The sequence below is a fragment of the Panicum hallii genome, chromosome 7, assembly GCF_002211085.1.
Source record: "Panicum hallii strain FIL2 chromosome 7, PHallii_v3.1, whole genome shotgun sequence".
Classification (NCBI taxonomy): Eukaryota; Viridiplantae; Streptophyta; class Magnoliopsida; order Poales; family Poaceae; genus Panicum; species Panicum hallii.
The window spans coordinates 41,241,449-41,259,878 of NC_038048.1; the positions used below are offsets into that span (position 1 = coordinate 41,241,449).

Sequence of the window (18,430 nt, forward strand, 5' to 3'; positions counted from 1 at the left end):
CATGCGACACTGTCATGTTTGGATGCTTGTACGTGCTCGGCCTGGTTGATGAGATGATATCTGGTTGCCCGCATAAGAATATGTTCTTTGATATAAAAGTAGATCAAATGTTATCTTATACCTCTTAATTCATCTTCTTACTCCTTAACAATATTTGCCTGGTTGATGAGATGATAGTTGGAAAAAAGGGGAAGCTCAAAGGCAGAATCATTTGCCTAAATTCAGTTTGTGCTCTTTTGCTTGTCCATTGTCCTGCACGTTACCTCTAGTGTTCTTTGGCACCAGCCTGCACGCCCACTGCGCTAGTACTTGCCATATCGCACTGCAGTCGCGGCAGTTTCTGGCAATTAGCACCACCAACACCAAGAGTGGGCATGTGAAGACCGAAGAAACTTTCCTTAAAAAAAAAAAGACTGAAGAAACAAACGCATGCTGGTCCACCGACGCTCCCTTTCTCCTACACCAGCTATGTCAGACCGCCCCAGTCGCTCAGGTCGAAGAGAAGAGAGGGTGTGTGTACTAGAGCCCAGGCTATCATGTAGGTGTACCAGCTAAATTTACGAAGAATCACGTGGAAACGCACGGGATTAAGCAAGGAACACTCTGAATTCTGAAGCCTGGCTGCCTTGTACACCTGCTTTGGCTTGCTTTGATTTGACTGACGCGAAAGCGAACTTCACGGTAGTACGGTGCTTGAGATTGCATTGCGTGTCGAGTGCAGCCAGTTTAGTCGCCATTGCCGTGGTGGATGTCTTCTCCAGCTGCTAACCAATACTCCACCAGCATAGCCATACCATGTAGATCATGCTGTAGAGAGGCAATGATTTATTACAGGCGAGGCAAGCGAAGCAATTGCTTTGGGTAGCAGCTGCATGTATGGGCGGGTCCGTCTGCGAAGTGGACGGCCCGTAGGCTGGGCTGCTCTCTCGGGTTGACTACACTTCGGTGATGGATCAAATTGCAATTTGCCGGCGAACGTTGGGACGATTGATGTGCAGTTCTGATGCTAATGCCCTGATAACATTGATAAAAGGTGGCAGATTTTTTTTTTCAGTTTTCGAACTAACATGGTTGCTCTCATTCAGACTGGACACAAGTTGGCGTTCATCAAAGTGAAGGTGTCGCAAAATCGCTGACCACCAACTAGACAGGCGGCAACCTTGTCAGAATCGAGAATGTTGGGACACTTGGAGTGCCAAGGAGGATGTTCGCGTGTAGAATTTGCTGCATCTTGCTTGTGTTACGTTTACGTCGTTTGACTCAAGTATGGATGTCGGTGTGAGTTAAACACCGCATATTCAGATTCTGTTCTCGTATATAAACCTTATTTGCATGCCAAAAATTACAGGTTCATTCAGAAGCATAGCAGGAAAGGATTTAATTCAAATAATGCAATCCGCATCACTATATTGACAACATTACAGGAGTTCATCAACGATCTTTTCATTCAAAAGCATAGCACGAAAGGATTTAATTCAAATAATGCAATCTGCATCACTGTATTGACAACATTACATTACAGGTGTTCATCAACGATCTATGTCACGCAGACAGCATGTATGTGATGTATCCTCCGTCTTTTGGGCAACCGCGACACCACCACCACTTTGTTTGGCAGCGCCAGCGCGTCGATCTTGGCGAACCAGGGGTGCTCGAGCGCGGCAGCCGCCGTGAGCCTCTTGTCGGGGTTGCACGTGAGGAGGCCGCTGAGGACCTCGAATCCTTCCTTGGACAGCTTCGTCTCGGGGAAGAGCTCGCGCAGATGGTTCTCCCGCTGCACGTCCAGTTGCGGCATCACCGCGGTGGCGAACGCCGTGGACGAGAACCACGGCCATGTGCTGTCGTCGGGCGCGCCGAGCACTTCGAAGATCGCGCTGAGCTGCCCTTGGCCGTGGAAGCCCTGGAACAGAGGTCTCCCGTTGCTGATCAACTCCGCCATGACGCAGCCAAGGGACCAGATGTCGACTTGCGTGTCGTAGTCGGGCTTCTCCAGCAGCATCTCGGGCGCCATGTACCACAGCGTGCCGGCCGGCTGGTACGGCGGCCGCTCGTCGGCGGACATGGCGAGCCCGAAGTCGCAGATCTTGACGACGCTGCGACCCTCGCCGACGAGGATGTTCTGGGGCTTGACGTCGCGGTGGACGATGCGGCTGGCGTGCATCTGCTTGGCGGCCGTGAGCAGCTGCCACATGGCGGCGCGGACCGTGGCCTCGGGCAGCGGGGGGGCCCTGCGGGGGAGCTGGCGGAGGACGTCGTGGAGGCTGGGGCCCACGCAGTCCATGACGAGGCAGAGGTCCAGGGTGCCCGGGGCGCGGACGACGCCGTGGAAGCCGACGACAAACGGGTTGGCGCCGCCGCCGCACGCCTCCTCGAGGAAGCGCGCCTCCCGCAGCGCCGCCCCAGGGCCGCCGTGGGCCGCGCCGAGGCGCTTGATGACGACGATCCGGTCGGTGTCGCGGTGCCGCGCCTTGACGACCGTGCCGAAGGCCCCCTCGCCGAGGCGTCAGGCGGTCTCCTCATACTGCTCCGTGCTGCCGACGGCGACGCGCCTCCTCTTGAGGCCGGCCGGTCCCTCGGCGGTGTGGTTGCGGACGGCGGCGGCGGCGGGCTCGGCCATCGCGAGCGGTAGAAGCGGGACGGCGGATTGCTTGCCCTTGCCCTAGGCACCTAGGCAGCAGAGGATGACGGCGCGAGGCAGGGGAGAGGCGGTCGAGGTCGGCGGCGATTGTGAGTAATGCACGCGCGAGTCGAGTGCCGAAGCAAGACGAGCATTTTATTGTGGGAGTGAGTCCGACCGCGAGTTGAATTGAAACCGATGTCAACACGAAATCCATCCCTGATGCCTCTCGCGGAGCAACCGCAGATGCGATCTGCAGACGCGGGTGCCTAATTAGCAAAAGATTGCTTGCCCGTAACGCATCTCTCGCTGCGCATGGTTTGCTTGCCCCGCTGCCAGCCAGCTCTGTTGCGTCAGTTCCTTTTCCTAATCTAGGCGTATTTTCAAGCAAAAATGCTAGTAAAATATATTCATTTTTTCAGAAATTTGTTGCACAACGTTTTTTCCCAGCAACGGAAGTACACTTGAGCATAGGAAGTGATTACCACTTGACCGGAACCCAAACACCATCAGCCTATATCATCCTTCAGGCTACAGACCGGAGAAAGACCAGAGAAAGAAGATGAAACCGGAAGTGCTGATGGCTGTAACACTTGTTCTGCAATGTCATGTGTAATCTTTCAGAGTTTCGACGTTATGCTGACTGTCCATGCTGTAAAATCTCTATACTGGTATTTCCAGGCCAAACTTTGTAAGAATATCTGCTGCTGAATTCAAAGTTCACCGCTTTTGGGGTCAGTAATTTCCTCCCAAATAACAATGTAACACTGATTTTTTCAATCTTTTTTGAACTTTGAAGACCTTTAGATGTTGTTGTTTACCTCTGCACCGAACTTTGAAGAACTAGTGAAGGATTTCTATAACTTCATATATGTGTTACTTTTCTGATAATTTTTTTTCTGATATTGTAACTTCATTTCTATAACTTCATATATGTGTTACCTCTCCATATCTATACAAATAGAATCCGTTTATATGGACTGCTAAGTGCGGAGGCGGGAATCGAACCCGTGACCTCAATCAAGGTTATGAGCCTCGTTACCAAACTGCTCTACTCCGCTCTGTAGGGCCAAAAACAGGTGGGCGAAAAAGGTTGAATACTTGGACAAGCTGACAAATTATCACTCACACTAGGTTCACCTGGTAAGGGATATTTATTTTTAACTCAAGTAGATCAAGAATTGCTGTTAACTACTATTATATTATCATGACAACATGTCTATGTATTTTTCAATATACTTATTTACTTCCTAAGGTCGCAAAAAATGGGATATACCCATGAACAGGATCAGAAAATATTGACAAGTGACCTTAATTATGTAGTGTGGGAATTGCTCCACTGCTTTGCTGAGGCACTGACCATAGGATGACCTGATCTTCGATCCAACTAGCTGTTGCAACCATTCCACTACAAGGCCTGTGCTTTAACTGGCGTGATGAATCAAGCAGACATCATCCCTCAGACGGTCAGACCCTCAGGCTGATCAGAGAAAGAAGATGATCCGCAATGGCATCATTCTTTCATACGCCAAGAGAAGAAGACCATGTAACTGGAACTAGAAATGCTGATGACTGTAAGCCTGTAACGACACTTGTCTGCAATGCAATGCAGAAACTTTCAGAATGTCAGACATTATGATGACTGACCATGTTGAAACTTGTCTCTGTAACTGGCATTTCTGCTCTAAACTTTGTAAGACGATCTGCACCTCGATTCAGAGTTTACCCCTTTGGGGGCAGTTTCCTTCCAAAAGAAAGGTTAAAAATGTGGTCTTTTTTATCGCTAAGGTTCAAAGTGTGATATTTTCAGTCGCTGGTGAAGATCTTGAGAATTGAGATGTCGCTGTTTACCTCTGCGCTGCAGGCTGCGCCATTGATTACTACCGCACGTCCGGCCGGCTTGCGCCAGGCTCACCACTCGTCCGGTGGCTGAGCCTGTCGGCGTCGGGCGAGAAGGGGACGGATTAACGATGGCGTGAATCCGGGCGGAAAAGGTGATCTCATTTCCGTTCCCTAGATTTTGATCTGCGGCGCACGCGCGGCCAGCGACGGCACGGCGCAGCGGCGTCGAGCTCGATCCGTATCCGTAGCATGGCCTGAGCAGAGGCGGCCTAGGCGCGAGGGTATACGGAGGAACTCGATGGAGGAGAGCGCGACAAGAACGGTGGCGGGACTACCGCCGCCCACCGGCGGCAGGGCGATCGATCCCGTCGGTTGCAATGTCGCCGGCAGGCCCGGCGCAAAGTATTTGCAAATAGACCCCTGGTAACCCTCCGAAATTTTACAAATAGACTCTGATTTGGATCGCGATCCGAATATATGCATTTAACCCCCTGAAACTTATACAATACCCTCTAATTTGGATTGCGACTCTGAATATTTTCAAATAGCCCCTGGTAGTTTACAAAGTGCCCCCTGGTATTTGCATAAATACCCATGGTTTGGATATGAACTTTCTCCCAGTCGTGCGCCGCCCGCCGCCGTCGCCGTGCTCCCCGCCCTCCACCACCGTCGGACAAGCAACACCCTCTCAAGCCTCAGCACCCATCCGCTCCAACAGCTGCGCACCATTCGCCGCATTCTGTTGGGTTGAGCATGGCAGCTTGGCGATCTCCTACCGGACCACGACACCGCAGGCGATGGCACCGGCGGCGGTTGCTGAGGCGATGTATTTTGTTCGGATGTTGCGATGGATTTCGTCACCAGCATTCACTCCGGGCGTTCGGGATTACCCGAAGTTTCGGTTCGGGTAATTCGGGATTTTTGTAGTTCGGGACTCGAAAATTGATACCCGAAGTTGTACCACGAAATTTTGGGTTCCCGACATTTTGGGTTCGGTCTTCGGGTTACCCGTATTACCCGAACGTACATATATTATATCTCAACGACTCAACATTTCAGTATGAAAAATAAAATTCATTTTAGCAGCAGCAATACGGTACTTCAAAATTTCAGCAGTAAATTAATTCAGCAACAGTACACAAGTTTAATATAAAAAATAAACATGTTTCCGGCAGCAGCCACAACCATAAGTCCATAACGAAATATATAATACACTAAGAATTAAGATCAATGGAGTTGCTTCCCATTGTCGTTGTTGGTGTCCTTGAAGTAGAAGCTTGTTCTTTCCCTTTTTCTTTCCTTTTAACTTCAAACTCATCAATTAATTCTATAAGAAGTAAACATCATGTCAATACGGGAAAAAGATAGTAATAATTTATTTAATATATATGCAGAAATGATATATTGATGTACCTTGTTCCAACATAGTTAATTCCTCAATATTCTCTTTAATGTCAAGCGGTATTGACCATCTCAACCAATCTTGTGTGTGTACCAATGATTCAAGCATAAATGGAGTAAGAGAGCTTCGAAAGTCATCTAAAATATGTCCACTAGTGCTAAATGCAGATTCTGAAGCTACCGTTGAGATAGGTATAGCAAGCACGTCACGGGCCAAGAGAGACAAAATTGGAAATCTTTGCTAAGATGCCTTCCACCAAAGTAAAAGATCAAGCTTCATTTTCATGTCTTCTGTTTCTTCAGCAAGATATTTGTCAAGCTCAGATTTAGTGTTATTGCTTGAACCGTTGCCTAGCTTCATTCTCTTAGCAACAACCTCTTTCAACTTGCCTCCTCTTCCTCCCTTTGATGCTATTGGATCAGTAACATTAGTTGCCTCTTCACTTGGACTATACATTCTCCTATATTCTTCAAACAAATCACGAACACAGGTGTTAATTGCTTCCCAAACTAGCTGTCCCCTTTCCTCACCAAATATCTCTTCAACAGTTATCTTTGTGTACATAGATAACTTGTATCTTGGATCAAGACATCCAGCAACAAACATTAGCAAATTGAAGTTCTCTTTCTCCTTCTCCTTTCCATTTCTACTGCTGTTCATATTCCCATTTCTGTTATTGTTCCAAATTCCCCAATATTTATCAAATTTATCTTTCATTCTCCTGCCCATAGCTGATTGTAGAACATCTGTACTATTCAGCCAAGATTGAATCAACAAATGCACTTCTCCAATCTCATGAAAAAATGTATGGGAAGTGATCTTTAATATAGTAGAGACACGGACAGTGAGATCATGAAAATGCTCCAGAAAATCTGCCATCTTCTATACATTTTGCCAATCAGTTTCATCTGGATGACCAACTCCATCCCTTGATTCAGATAGATCAATTACATAGCTCATATCCTCTTCTGCGAACCTTATGAACACCTTCTCATAAACAAGTGCAGCTTTCAGCATTAGGTATGTGGAGTTCCATCTTGTTGGAACATCAATTTTCAGAAACGGTTTGTTGGTCAGCTTTTCTTCCTCTACAATCTATTTAAATTTGACTATTCTTGAACCACCATTTCTGATATACCTAACAGCAGCTCTAACACGCTTTACAGAGACATCCACTTCTTTTAAGCCATCTTGCACGATGAGATTAATAATGTGTGCTGCACACCTCATGTGCAAATACTTGCCATTAGTTAGATTGGTCCTCATCAATTGCCTTCTGACATAAGCCATACCTGTATCATTTGCACTTGCATTGTCAACTGTTATAGTCATTACTCTATCTAAACCCCATTCAGACATGCATCTCATCACATTTTTTCCTATATCATCACCTTTATGACCCTTCACCATGAAAAAACCAATAACCTTCTTATGTAGCCTCCAACTGTCATCAATAAAACTAGTTGTTACGGTTATATAGCTATCCAATTGCTGAGAAGTCCAACAATCTGTAGTTAAGCAAACTGACAAGAATCTTTGAAAAACTTATTTAGTTTTGCTTTCTCTTGGAAGAAACAACGCACAACATCTCTAGTACATGTTCTTCTAGATGGAAGTTGGAAACGTGGGCATGCTTTTGCCATAAACTTTCTCAATCCTGGTTTCTCACCAAAGCAAAAGGGTTGTTCATCCTCTATAACCATCTCAGCAAATGCAGCCCTAAGTTCATCTTGATCAAACCTCCAAGTGACGACACCTTCACCTTGAGTTGCTTGTAGAGTGCCCTGTGTTGGATCTTTAGCAAATTTGTGTGGATTGCGCTTGCAAACATTGAAATGCTTCTTCAAAGAAGATGTACCATTAGATTTTGAGTCTGCCTTCAATATACGGCTGCAATACTTACACTTGGCACTTCTAACAATCTTTTTGTCATCTCTGATCTTAATAAAGTGATCCCACATCTTTGACCTTGATGCTATCTCCTTCCTCCCTGCTCCATCTTCATTGCTGTCAAGCTCAACAACATCTTGTTCAACAACTAACCCCTGCGAAGATGATGCTGTAACTGCAACTGCATTTTGATTAATCTGTGATGGCTGAGTATCCACTGCTATTGAGTCAATCTCCATCTCCGTTTGCGAACCAGGTTCGGACATCTAAATGATAATAACGAAAACAACAGTCACTAAATCAGGATTAAAAGTAGAAATAATGGACTCAATGCTAACCATAAATTCAAGAAACAGAATTCCTGAGATGCTAAATCGATTATTATAGATTTATAGCTGAATGTATGTACATTCAAGAAACAGAATTCCCCAATTCAAGAAACAGAATTCACCTACAAGTCACAACACCTGGGGTCCTGGGCGGGCGCCGGGCGGTCCTTGCCTCGCGCAGGCAGGGCAGCGACCAGCGGCCAACGGGCATCGGGAGTCCTTGCTCCTTGGACCTTGGCTCCTTGCCTAGGGCAGGCAGCGGGCGGTCCTTAGCTGGCTCCTTGCCCAGGGCAGGCCAGCAGGGCTCCTTGCCCAGGGGCGCGGGCAGGGCCGCGGGAGCCGGGAGGCGGCGCGGTGAGGAAGGGGGGAGGAGGCGGGCGTGGACGCGTGGTGGGGGCCGGACCGCCGAAGAGGTGGAGATGGCCGCGGCGGCAGCGGCGGGTGAGGGGGCCGGAGAGGCGGACTTCGGGGAGGGAGATCCGGAGCGGAGGCCGGAGCTAGGGAGAGCCGGAGATGGATGCGCACCGCAATCCGCATGGCCGCATGGGGATTCATGGGCACTTACTTGGGCAGGCGGACTGGCAGTGGCGGAGGGAGAATCGAGGTCGATGGAAGCCGGAAGGGCGGAAAGTGGAAGCGGAAGGGCCATCTGCATCGATGACGAGGAGACGGGGAGATGGCCAGACTGGGAGTCGGGCGGGCGGTGATACCCAACGTCTGGCGGCCTTGGCGCTCGGTCCTTTCGGGAGTTCGGGTACAGGGAGTTGGTACCCGAATTATCCCGATCTAACTTCGGGATTTCTGATCTGATGCCCGAAATAAGATTTCGGGTTTCGGTCTTCGGTTACTTCGGGTACGGGTTATCATATGTGGAGTCAGCGCCTGATTGAACCAGCATATCACATGTGGAGTCAGCGCCCGATTCGCCCGTCGCCGGCGGCTCATCCCGTGCAGAGCCTATGCCGCAGTGCTGAATCTTCAGCTCTGCAACTAGCAGGTGATTTGCTAGCTTTCAGAGGATTCAGGTGCTGGTTTGATTGTCAAGAGACATAATTAAGCATGAAATATCTGGTGTAATACGGGCATCATTTGCAGTTTCACACATCAGAGACACAACCAAGACATTCCCAAGTTCAGTAATCCCTTTTTACTGAATCATTTCAAAAAGTTGCCCAAGCATTCAGACGAAATTCTACAATTCTCAGCAACAAAGGCAGTATACCCTGCAGTACTGCTAAACAGCTAAACAACGGTATTCCTGCAACTCTCAGCAATAAAGCCAATGTATAAGATGTTTCTGTTATGGCTTACACCATGCCACTAATCAAGCCCCTCGTCTACGATCAAGTGGGCAAGCATCCTTCAGGCTTCAAATCAGAGGAAGAAGATGATCAACAACGTTGGCCACCTGTATTTCATAGACCTAGAGAAGATCATGTAGCTGGAAGCCTGGAACTAGAAGTGCTGAACCGCTTGTTATGTGCAGGTCAGCTACTGAAACTATCGAAAAAATTCTTCAATTGGAGCAGTATGCAAGACATAGGATCCTTCCCCTTTGCCCCCAGAAATCTTCCGTTCCTTGAATCGCCATCTCAAGAATCTTCACGCTCTCCAGAGATTTTGTGCCTTACCTGACTTCCTCTCTGCTGTCAAACTCCTCACCGTGCGAGATGAAACGGAGAGGTGTCAGCGTCTGCCCGCGTGAGGAGAGGGATCATGAGGAGGCGAAGGAGGCAGAGGTGTCAGAGTTTCCAACAGAAGCCTAAAAATCCCCCTCGGGGGTTTCGTTCCAGGGGCTAATAACCCTTTGCTCCCAAACTAAACCTCACAGTCCCCAAAAACCCAAAAGGCATCGCCAAATGTTCAAAATGAGACCTCCACCAGAACATTACTATAAGTTTTACGGAGTATTGACCAGCTTTACAACTGGGCATGAATCACATTGTCGTGGAAATTGATGAAGCAATCCTTGGCGAAGCAGTCAGATCATCAAGCTGGGACACAGGTCATCAGCAGGGTTTCAGCGTCGTCTCATCTTCCTTTATGTCAAGAGCCCGGTAGCTATAAGGGTTTCGACACCGTTGTGCTGATAACACGTTCAGGGTAGTGACCGCGCCAGAGACCGTGTGTGATGTTCTGGTGAAAATGAGTATCGCCCCAGAGCCATGCCTCTGGTGACCTGGATTGTGATCGTGTAACAGCGCCAGAGACCTTGTGTGGTGACCCTTCAGGTAATGCCTTTCCTGACAACCAGCAAATTTGGAACATAGAATTGTTATGACATACGTAGTAATCTTACCAGCGCTGATAGCGTGGCACCAGTGGCGTTTTAACGTAGGGTAAATTCAGTGACATGGATAAACAGGTACACAATTACTTTGATTTACTGATGGATGGCTGGGGAAATGGTTTGCTGGTGTGGTTGGAGTTGCATTTATGCTGTAGATTGCAGATTAGTTCGTCATTAAATAGCGTTTCCAGGCCAAAGTCATTACTATTTACAATCAATTTTGATGTGACGGTGAATCATCATGGGTCATGGCGTTTGTTCAGGTTTTTATTTCGGCTTACTGATGTCATTTGTTTACTTACTGCTTGGCAGGGCTGGCTTATTGAAATTGATGTTAGTTTTACTGCACATGTACACTCGCTACAAAAAAAAAAGTCCTCTGGTTCAGTTTCTGTTTTCCCAAAACAAGATCACAATGAACTTCGTCCTTTAGTTTTTTTAATTTGAAACCACTAGCTCAAGATGTAACAAGAAGTTTTTGTCAATCCAGTGAATTCTATAGCATCACAAATAAATGAGCAGTCCTTGCAGTTTGTCTTATTTGAATCATGCTTGCTTGCTTGCTTTAGAGGTTCAGGCTATAGCCTGAGGCATCTTGTAGGTGAATCGTTTTATGCTTATTTAGGTGATTTTGATACTCTGCCTCTCTGCCCCTCCAAGAATGTTTGCAGCAGAAATACGATGGATTCTAAAAATATATATGGACAGTCATTAGTTTTTGTGCTATAAACATCTATATGCAAGCATTGCAGTTTGATTTGCTATTGGTGTGCTGAAGAAAAGTGTCAAGGTAGCCCAGTGTAGGAAACACGAAAGGTCGAAATCGTCAAAAAATATGTTAGGTTCTGGATGCCTATTTTTGAATGCATACCCACTGCATCCATCTATAGATTTTAAGAATATTGGTGTGGAAGATTTTTTTTAGGAATTATGATACCCTGATTCATCTACATTGGTAATTCAATGTGCCTACCCGCTGGTGTTTGCTTTTCAGATTCTATGCAACATCTGAAAATATTTGTTTGGTTTCAGATCAGCACATTGCATTGCTGCTTTGGCTTCAGTACTGAGAGCCATTTGGTCAGTTTGGTGGCACTGGCAGCAGGTAATTTATCCCTGTGTTTATCAGGTGAAGCGAGTGAGAAGTTAGTCTAAGTCGTGAACACCGAAATGCAAACAGCATCAGAAGTCAGGACACCGAAGAACAGTGACGCGGTGAACATCAGGACTTCACGAGCACCACGGACGGACGGACGTGCAACCGCCCGCGGCTTTGGCGACGACGAGCGTTCACGGTTCCTAGCCCCAGCGCCAGTGGCGCCAAACCACGGCCGGCCGGCCCCGGTGCGCCGCGACGCCGCTGCCCCGCCCCGACCACGGTTTGGGGGCTGCCAATGGCGGGGGGGGGGGGGGGGCGCGGCAGGAGGGATTCGGCAGGGGGAAGGGCTGAGATCGGTGGTAGGAGGAGTAGTGGAGCTCCCATGCGACGGCGAGGCGGCGCGTCGGTCACCAGAGCCCGCCAAGAGGGAAGCCCGTCAGCAGTCATGGCGGAGGGACCTTTATGAAAATATACAGGAGGTTTTATGTAAATAATCGGATCGCGATTACCGACTGCGATCCAATTTAGGGGGGTTTCTGTAAATAAACGGATCGCGATTATTAATTACGATCCGAATTAGGGAGTTTTGTGAAAATGTTTGGATCGCGATTTGGTCGTGTGGGTCTTTCTGCAAAAATGTTGAACGCCGCGGAAGGCGCCGGCCGGCGGCCATGGCCGTCTCCAAATCCGAGCCCCAGGTCTCCGAAATCGTCTCTGTGCTTGCCGCGCCGCCTCCGCCTCATGCTCGCCGCCAGTCAAGCTCCATCCTCAAACCATCCGCACAAACTCGAACGACGGAACGCGGCTGCGCCGCGCGGCCCCACGGCGTGCGTGGCTGCAGCAGCATGGTCGAGAATGCCATGGCCGCGCGAGGAGGCCCTCTAGCCCCTTCTCCCTCCCGTCTCTCGGGTTGTGATCTCGTGACCGACGGAATGCAGAGGAGAACGCACGGCGAGCGGAACTCAAGGCGTCCGGCGGCGGCGGCGGCGGAGGAGCCCAATGGCTATCGCCTTGCAGCAGCCAGCAGGCGAGGCTCTCGCTCGTATATGATAATCTGTCCATGGGCATGTTCATTTGTGTGTTTGGGCTACTACCAGTGCCGTCTTCACGGCCCAAAAGCCCACGAGATAAGTATCCCCTCCTCCGCGCACCACCACGCCACGCTATTCCCCATCTCTTTCCCCACCCACCACCCCCACCCAGCCTCACCGCCGAGCCGATCTCCGACGACCGCCGCCATGTCGCCCGCCGCCGCGCTCCTCCTCCGCCCCACCTCTGCCACGACGCACCCGCTCCTCCACCTATCCAGCCCCAAATCCGTCGTCCTCCGCCTGCACCCGTCTCGCCGCCGCCTGCCCGTGCCGCGCCTCTCCCTCACGCCCACCACCTCCAGCAACAGCAACAATTCCCCTACCCCGCCGTCCCCTCCGGCCCCCTCGCCCGAGCCCGCGGCCCCTCCTTCCCTGTTCGCAAATTGGTCCCCGCCGCGCGCGATCTGGCGGGGCCTCTCGGCGCTGCTCCTTGCGGGGCAGGTCTTCCACCGCGTCCTCACGGGCCGCGTCCACCGCCGCAACCTCCTGGCGCAGCTCCGCCGCGTGGGTCCAGGGAGCGCGGGGGTCGCGCTCCTCACCGCCGCCTTCGTCGGCATGGCCTTCACCATCCAGTTCGTGCGCGAGTTCACGCGCCTCGGCCTCCACCGATCCGTCGGCGGCGTCCTAGCCCTCGCGCTCGCGCGCGAACTCTCGCCGGTCGTCACGGCCGTCGTCGCCGCCGGCCGCGTCGGCTCCGCATTCGCCGCCGAGCTCGGCACCATGCAGGTGTCCGAGCAGACCGACACCCTCCGCGTCCTCGGCGCCAACCCCGTCGACTACCTCGTGGTCCCACGCGTCCTCGCCTGCGTGCTTGCGCTCCCGGTGCTGACACTGATCAGCTTCGCGCTTGGCCTCGCCTCCTCGGCATTCCTGGCCGACTCCATCTTTGGCGTCAGCGTCAGCATCATTTTGGAGTCGGCGCGCAGGGCGCTGCGGCCATGGGACTTGATCAGCTCCTTGCTGAAATCTCAAGTGTTTGGTGCCATTATCGCGGTGGTGAGCTGTGCCTGGGGTGTCACAACCCATGGAGGAGCCAAGGGTGTTGGCGAGTCTACAACATCTGCAGTGGTCGTTTCTCTGGTTGGGGTTTTCATTGCAGACTTTGCTCTGTCCTGCCTGTTCTTCCAGGGTGCTGGTGATTCGCTCAAGTATGCAATGGGTTGAGGCAGGGCCATTGCAGAGGAAATTTTTGCTTTGTAGGAGCGTAGCATAGTCTTGTACATTAACAAGAATGGTGCAGCGGATTCAAATAGGCGAACAATGCAACATCAGCCACTCTCCAGGTGACATGCATTAGTTTTTCCCCTGATATCCGCAAGAAGTCATTTACTGTTTTCTTATGCCTTTGTTGTGCTAAACTGCCGCTCGATTATTTGCCATTGATTCATGTGTAACTTATTCACGGAACTATTGATCGAACCTGTGTAACACATACTAATTTAAGTATAAAGAAAATCTGGTTACTGTCTGCTTAGGGCAGCTATGTAAATACAGACTGCTTGAGAGATCTGCTGCTTTCAGAACACAATAATGAAATAATATTGTTATGCCTGGAAAAGCACATATACTCCTATTAAGAACATTGCTTTCAAAGCAGTGCAGATAATCATGCCTCCTTAGCATTACGCGTCCATGGATGATAATACATTAATACCTGAATATTTTGTTAGCAACTCTGGAAAATAAGGTGGTTGGACAGCCTTGTTTATTGAAACAAACATCAGTGCCTCTAGGTTCCAATATGATTGCCAGATTAATGGATGTGTGAGACATGGCTATACTCAGCAAGATAATGTTTTTTTTCTTTTGAAAAAACCCAGCAAGAATATCCTAGATGTTTTATTCTTTGGGGTGACTACATGCTGGAATTTTCCGGTTGAGCGTGCACACTATTGGTATCCTAGATGCTTCAGGTGATTAGCTGTTATTATTGCACATTTCACCTTTGATTTGCACGTACACCTCTAGAATAAAGCTTTGGAAACTTCAGTAATTATTGGTAAACCAATTTTTTATGTTGCCAGCCATTGCATCATCAGGATGTGTCGGATGTGTTTCAACTGCCTCTCTGGAATGACGAATTGGACTATTTCACCTTCACTTATATTTGGTTAAATTTCACCATTATTTGTTTGTCATGCTACCTAGGTAGGTTCTACTCTTCCTCCAAAAAAAGAAGTTAACAGGATTACTGCATCATCTGGACATGTCTCTGGAATAATGAATTGAACCGTTTCACCGTCATTTATTTGGTTAAGTTTCACAGTGTGGTCCTAGATTTGTTTGTCATGCAAAATACTCCCTTCATTCCAAATTATAAATCATTTTGCTTTTTCTAGATATATAGATTTTGCTATTCATCTATATGTACGCCATATCTAGATACATAATAAAAATTCTGTATTTAGAAAATTCAAAATGACCTATAATGTGGAAAGGAGGGAGTAGGTAGGTTCTACTCTTCCTTGCAAAAGAAAAAAAAGTTAGGTAGGTTCTACTCTTGCCACAGGATTGCTTCTAAGTAGCTGGCCACGACCTTATACAGATACATCTTGAAGTATGAAAATTCTCATGAGGTGAGTTTGTAGTAAGGATCTGCAGTCCCTTAGAATTATCATTATAGTCGCAGTCAGCATAGACTGTTAACCCGTTGGCTGACAACATAGTATGTTCATGAACTTTGCCTAATAGTTTCTCACTTTCTCTGTACAACTATTGCAAATATCAAACATTAAGAACCATGACCTGATTTACTTTTACAAGAAAATAATCGAGGCATGGCATCAAAGAACCTTAGAGCATCTCCAACGGAGCTCTTATCCAATCCAAGACCTTACTTTGAGGGCAAAATTGATGAAAAGTCAATCTTCAACCAGCCCTCTATCCCTCATTTTAGAGATGAGAGGCCTCGACCTCACCTAGCCCCTATCTAATTTATCGTATCAACAGTTGTGCCTTACACGTCGCCCCGAACTTGCTCCAACCACAAGGCTGCCATGGGCGCTGCCCCGGAGTTGGTGACGATGATGGACTCTCCGGCCTCCATGGTCGCCATGGCGGAGTGGGGGGCTCGGCCATGGCTAGGGGAGAGAGGGAGCTCGGGTCTCAAGCATAGAGGGAGACAGGGAGAAGGAATAGGAGCTGGTGTGCGCTGAGCAGAAAAGAGATGGAGATGGGTATGTTGATGTGTGAAGTATAGGAGGGCAAATATGATTATGAGGGGGTGGTATGTAGGGTTTGTGTCTAAGAGACCTCCTATTTAGAGAAGCAAGTGGCAAAAAATAGAGAGGTCGGCTGGAGATGCTCTTATCATATTTTTTGTTACAACACCAACAAGTTATATGAAGAGAAGTTCCGAAATATAGAACCCTCCCGGTTTCAATTCCCTTATTTATTTATATGCGTACCTCATACAGTGTAGGCACAAAATTTAGCGAAACGAATGGAACCATAAACACCATGACATCATAGTAAGACATATCGCGAAAGCAAGCGTAGATTACTGCTTTCTTCCCGTTCTCCCTCCTAAGATTATCCTACTAATCTCCTAGGCGACTTTGCAGGAGAAGGCCTCCATCAAACTCGCTGACAGCTCCGGGAACACCCGAGTTGGACGGAAGTCTTTGTTGAGGCAAACAGCGGTCGCCCGGCCTTCCAACACGAGCTGCCAAGATTAGCAAATAAAGGTGTGATGAGACATATACTTACGATAACATGCTACCAGTTCATGTGATGTACCTTACGATCCGGCAGGGTCTCGATCATGTGCTCCACCATAATCCGCACGCCTTTGATCAGCACGGGCTTGACCTTGACAACAAACATGTCACCGCTCTGATGATGCAACACATGTAAAATGTTGAATTGATTATAAGTAAAATTCCGTCACAGGAATTTGCCATGGGCCCATGAGTACGCTCACACAGCAAATGAACGAAGCTAGGCGTGTACCCTGAGAGGCGCGAAGTACTTGAGGTTCAGCTCTGAGAGAGCCATGGCGTTCCCCGTTGACGTCCAGTAGCCCACGCTGATGCCCAGCTGCTCAAGCATCACGTCACGGCCTGCTCAGAGAATTCATAGATAATCGCAGATAGGCACGTGTCATGTGTCTACCACATATAGCTAGGAATGGATAATCTTTTCAGAGCTGCTAACGAGGAACGGACGATGGGCTCACCACTGTGGAGGTAGCTGGCGTAGATCGCGTTGTTGACGACGCCGTACTCGTCAACCTCGTCGTCGCGGACCTCCATCTCGATCTCGAAGAACTTGTCCTTGCTCATGGCGGTGGCAAGCTGGTTCGACGCGGTGTCGTACTTGCCGGGGTGAGCATGCTGATCGAGCAGCTCGCGGCTGGTGTCGCGGGCGGCGACAGCGGCCACACCCCGGAGCCGGCAGTACCTGGGCCGCGCATCCACGTGCGCCGCCCCGACCCTGCCGAGACGCGCCCGCCGGCCAGTGCGCACCACCACGCGGTGGTGGCCATGGGCGCCGCCGGAGCTGAAGCTTCTCCCATCTGGCGCGCGCAGACGAGGGGAGAGGCCGGTGGGCTGACGAACGAGGGCGCCCATTATCTGCTGCTGCATTTGAAGATCTTGCGAGCGAGCAACAGTGGTGTACGTGGCACGTACGTTCTTCGCCGAGCACGTACTGGATATTGGTGGTGCCTGGCTAGCGTTAGATACCGCCCAGATAGTTGATGCCTTGATGGCAATATGCGTGCGTGGCGACCTAGTTATATAGGTGATGGAGAATCAAAGCATGGGCATGAAAATGCCGGTTTTTCAACTGTGTCCTCCTCGTGGCCTGTGGAGTTTTACTCAGAGAATTCTAATCCTGTGTGTCGGCGAGCCATTGGGCTTGCTCAGCCACTCTCTTTCTCTCTGCTCGGAAATTCTCGATGCAAGGAAGTTTCATGTATATATAGTGATTTTAGTCTCGATAAATAGCATGCCAACATAGATAACAGTGCCATGATATAAAATTTGTGTGGAGAGAAGAGCTGGATTTGATCGGGATGAAAAGAGTGTTAGTGATTGCCGTAAAACTAAGATAAAACCCCATTGAGGGAAATTCCTTTCTCTCCATGCCTTTTACTGACCCCATTCGGCTGCAGTCCGTAGCTAGTATGCTACTCCTCCGTTCGAAAAAAAACTAGTCACTTTAGGAATTCTATTCTATAACAAATCAACAATATAACTTTATTTATCTCTATTTATTAGCTATATATTTGATATTAACTGATTGCTACATGCACATACTAAATGTTGGTAAAATAATTAGTTCTTGGTACAAATTTTGAATACTAGAATGACTTATCTTTTTTGGACGGAGCGAATAACACTTAATAATTTACATAAAGTTACAAGTGGTTGCATAATTCATATGGTATGTTTGATCTCAACATCATGTAATAATTGTAAGAATTTGTTTTATTCATCAGACTAAAACTATAAAATTGTATGACAGTTTCTTGCCTTGCCCAATCTAAGTCTAAGGAAATAAAAAAAGAAATCTGCGTAATTGGCCGGCAGCTCAGTTTAGCTATTGTGCGGCACTGCGGCGGGTTGACTACTGGAGCACGGGGCCAGGACCCACTGGATTGTACTCGTGGGGTTGGGTTTCCACTGTTCATCTAGCACGGGCTGGAGACGCTTGGGAAGCGTGTGAATCCAGGTCAAGCTGGAGGCACGTGGCCTTGACGGCTTGACCGTCGATGGCTTTGGTACAGTAAGCTGCCGCCGTTTGCCCTGGTATTCCTGGGAGTGGCTGGCGGGCGTGGGGCCACCTCGAAGTGGGTCCGCCGAGCCATTTTGCAGGAAATGCATGAATGCATCAACCTAAGTAACACGAAGTTTAGAGCAGAGACG

General features: G+C 48.8%; 4 protein-coding genes across 8 annotated transcripts; 1 reads left to right on the forward strand and 3 right to left on the reverse strand.

Annotated features, from left to right (window-relative positions):
* Positions 1 to 1,537: 1,537 nt before the first annotated feature.
* LOC112900797 (putative cyclin-dependent kinase F-2) lies at positions 1,538 to 2,503 on the reverse strand (the record flags this gene model as incomplete). The annotated part of the gene is made up of 1 exon (XM_025969595.1): positions 1,538 to 2,503. A coding segment is annotated over one exon (966 nt), but the record flags the coding sequence as incomplete, so codon positions are not given.
* Positions 2,504 to 6,101: 3,598 nt separating this feature from the next.
* Positions 6,102 to 8,224, reverse strand: LOC112900799 (zinc finger BED domain-containing protein RICESLEEPER 2-like). The gene is made up of 6 exons (XM_025969596.1): positions 8,219 to 8,224; positions 7,445 to 8,017; positions 7,154 to 7,352; positions 7,000 to 7,078; positions 6,757 to 6,897; positions 6,102 to 6,612 (listed from the first exon to the last, which is right to left on the reverse strand). Exons 2-6 carry the CDS (start codon positions 8,015 to 8,017, stop codon positions 6,102 to 6,104), a joined length of 1,503 nt encoding a protein of 500 aa, XP_025825381.1. The 5' UTR covers positions 8,219 to 8,224.
* Positions 8,225 to 12,657: 4,433 nt separating this feature from the next.
* On the forward strand, positions 12,658 to 16,333 carry LOC112901596 (protein TRIGALACTOSYLDIACYLGLYCEROL 1, chloroplastic). Of its 5 annotated transcripts, none has more exons than XM_025970542.1 (4): positions 12,658 to 13,843; positions 14,395 to 14,473; positions 14,585 to 16,030; positions 16,124 to 16,333. In XM_025970542.1, exon 1 carries the CDS (start codon positions 12,708 to 12,710, stop codon positions 13,722 to 13,724), a length of 1,017 nt encoding a protein of 338 aa, XP_025826327.1. In that variant the 5' UTR covers positions 12,658 to 12,707; the 3' UTR covers positions 13,725 to 13,843; positions 14,395 to 14,473; positions 14,585 to 16,030; positions 16,124 to 16,333. The 5 variants fall into 5 exon arrangements, with proteins under 5 accessions (XP_025826327.1, XP_025826329.1, XP_025826328.1 ...); XM_025970544.1 differs by having other exon boundaries at positions 14,585 to 15,736; XM_025970543.1 differs by having other exon boundaries at positions 14,585 to 14,708.
* Positions 16,108 to 17,131, reverse strand: LOC112900800 (acyl-acyl carrier protein thioesterase ATL4, chloroplastic-like). The gene is made up of 4 exons (XM_025969597.1): positions 16,738 to 17,131; positions 16,512 to 16,621; positions 16,299 to 16,394; positions 16,108 to 16,224 (listed from the first exon to the last, which is right to left on the reverse strand). The coding sequence occupies exons 1-4, from the start codon at positions 17,129 to 17,131 to the stop codon at positions 16,108 to 16,110; spliced, it is 717 nt and encodes a 238-aa protein (XP_025825382.1).
* Positions 17,132 to 18,430: the final 1,299 nt, after the last annotated feature.

Coding starts and splice junctions, on each gene's coding strand:
- LOC112900799 (XM_025969596.1), bottom strand. CDS start 8,017: ATGTCCGAACCTGGTTCGCAAACGGAGATGGAGATTGACTCAATAGCA. Junction 7,079..7,153: donor TGCAAGTGCAAATGATACAG/GTATGGCTTATG, acceptor TGAGGTGTGCAG/CACACATTATTAATCTCATC. Junction 6,613..6,756: donor CATCCAGATGAAACTGATTG/GCAAAATGTATA, acceptor TTGGCTGAATAG/TACAGATGTTCTACAATCAG.
- LOC112901596 (XM_025970542.1), top strand. CDS start 12,708: ATGTCGCCCGCCGCCGCGCTCCTCCTCCGCCCCACCTCTGCCACGACG.
- LOC112900800 (XM_025969597.1), bottom strand. CDS start 17,131: ATGGGCGCCCTCGTTCGTCAGCCCACCGGCCTCTCCCCTCGTCTGCGC. Junction 16,622..16,737: donor CGCCAGCTACCTCCACAGTG/GTGAGCCCATCG, acceptor TTCTCTGAGCAG/GCCGTGACGTGATGCTTGAG. Junction 16,225..16,298: donor AGACCCTGCCGGATCGTAAG/GTACATCACATG, acceptor TAATCTTGGCAG/CTCGTGTTGGAAGGCCGGGC.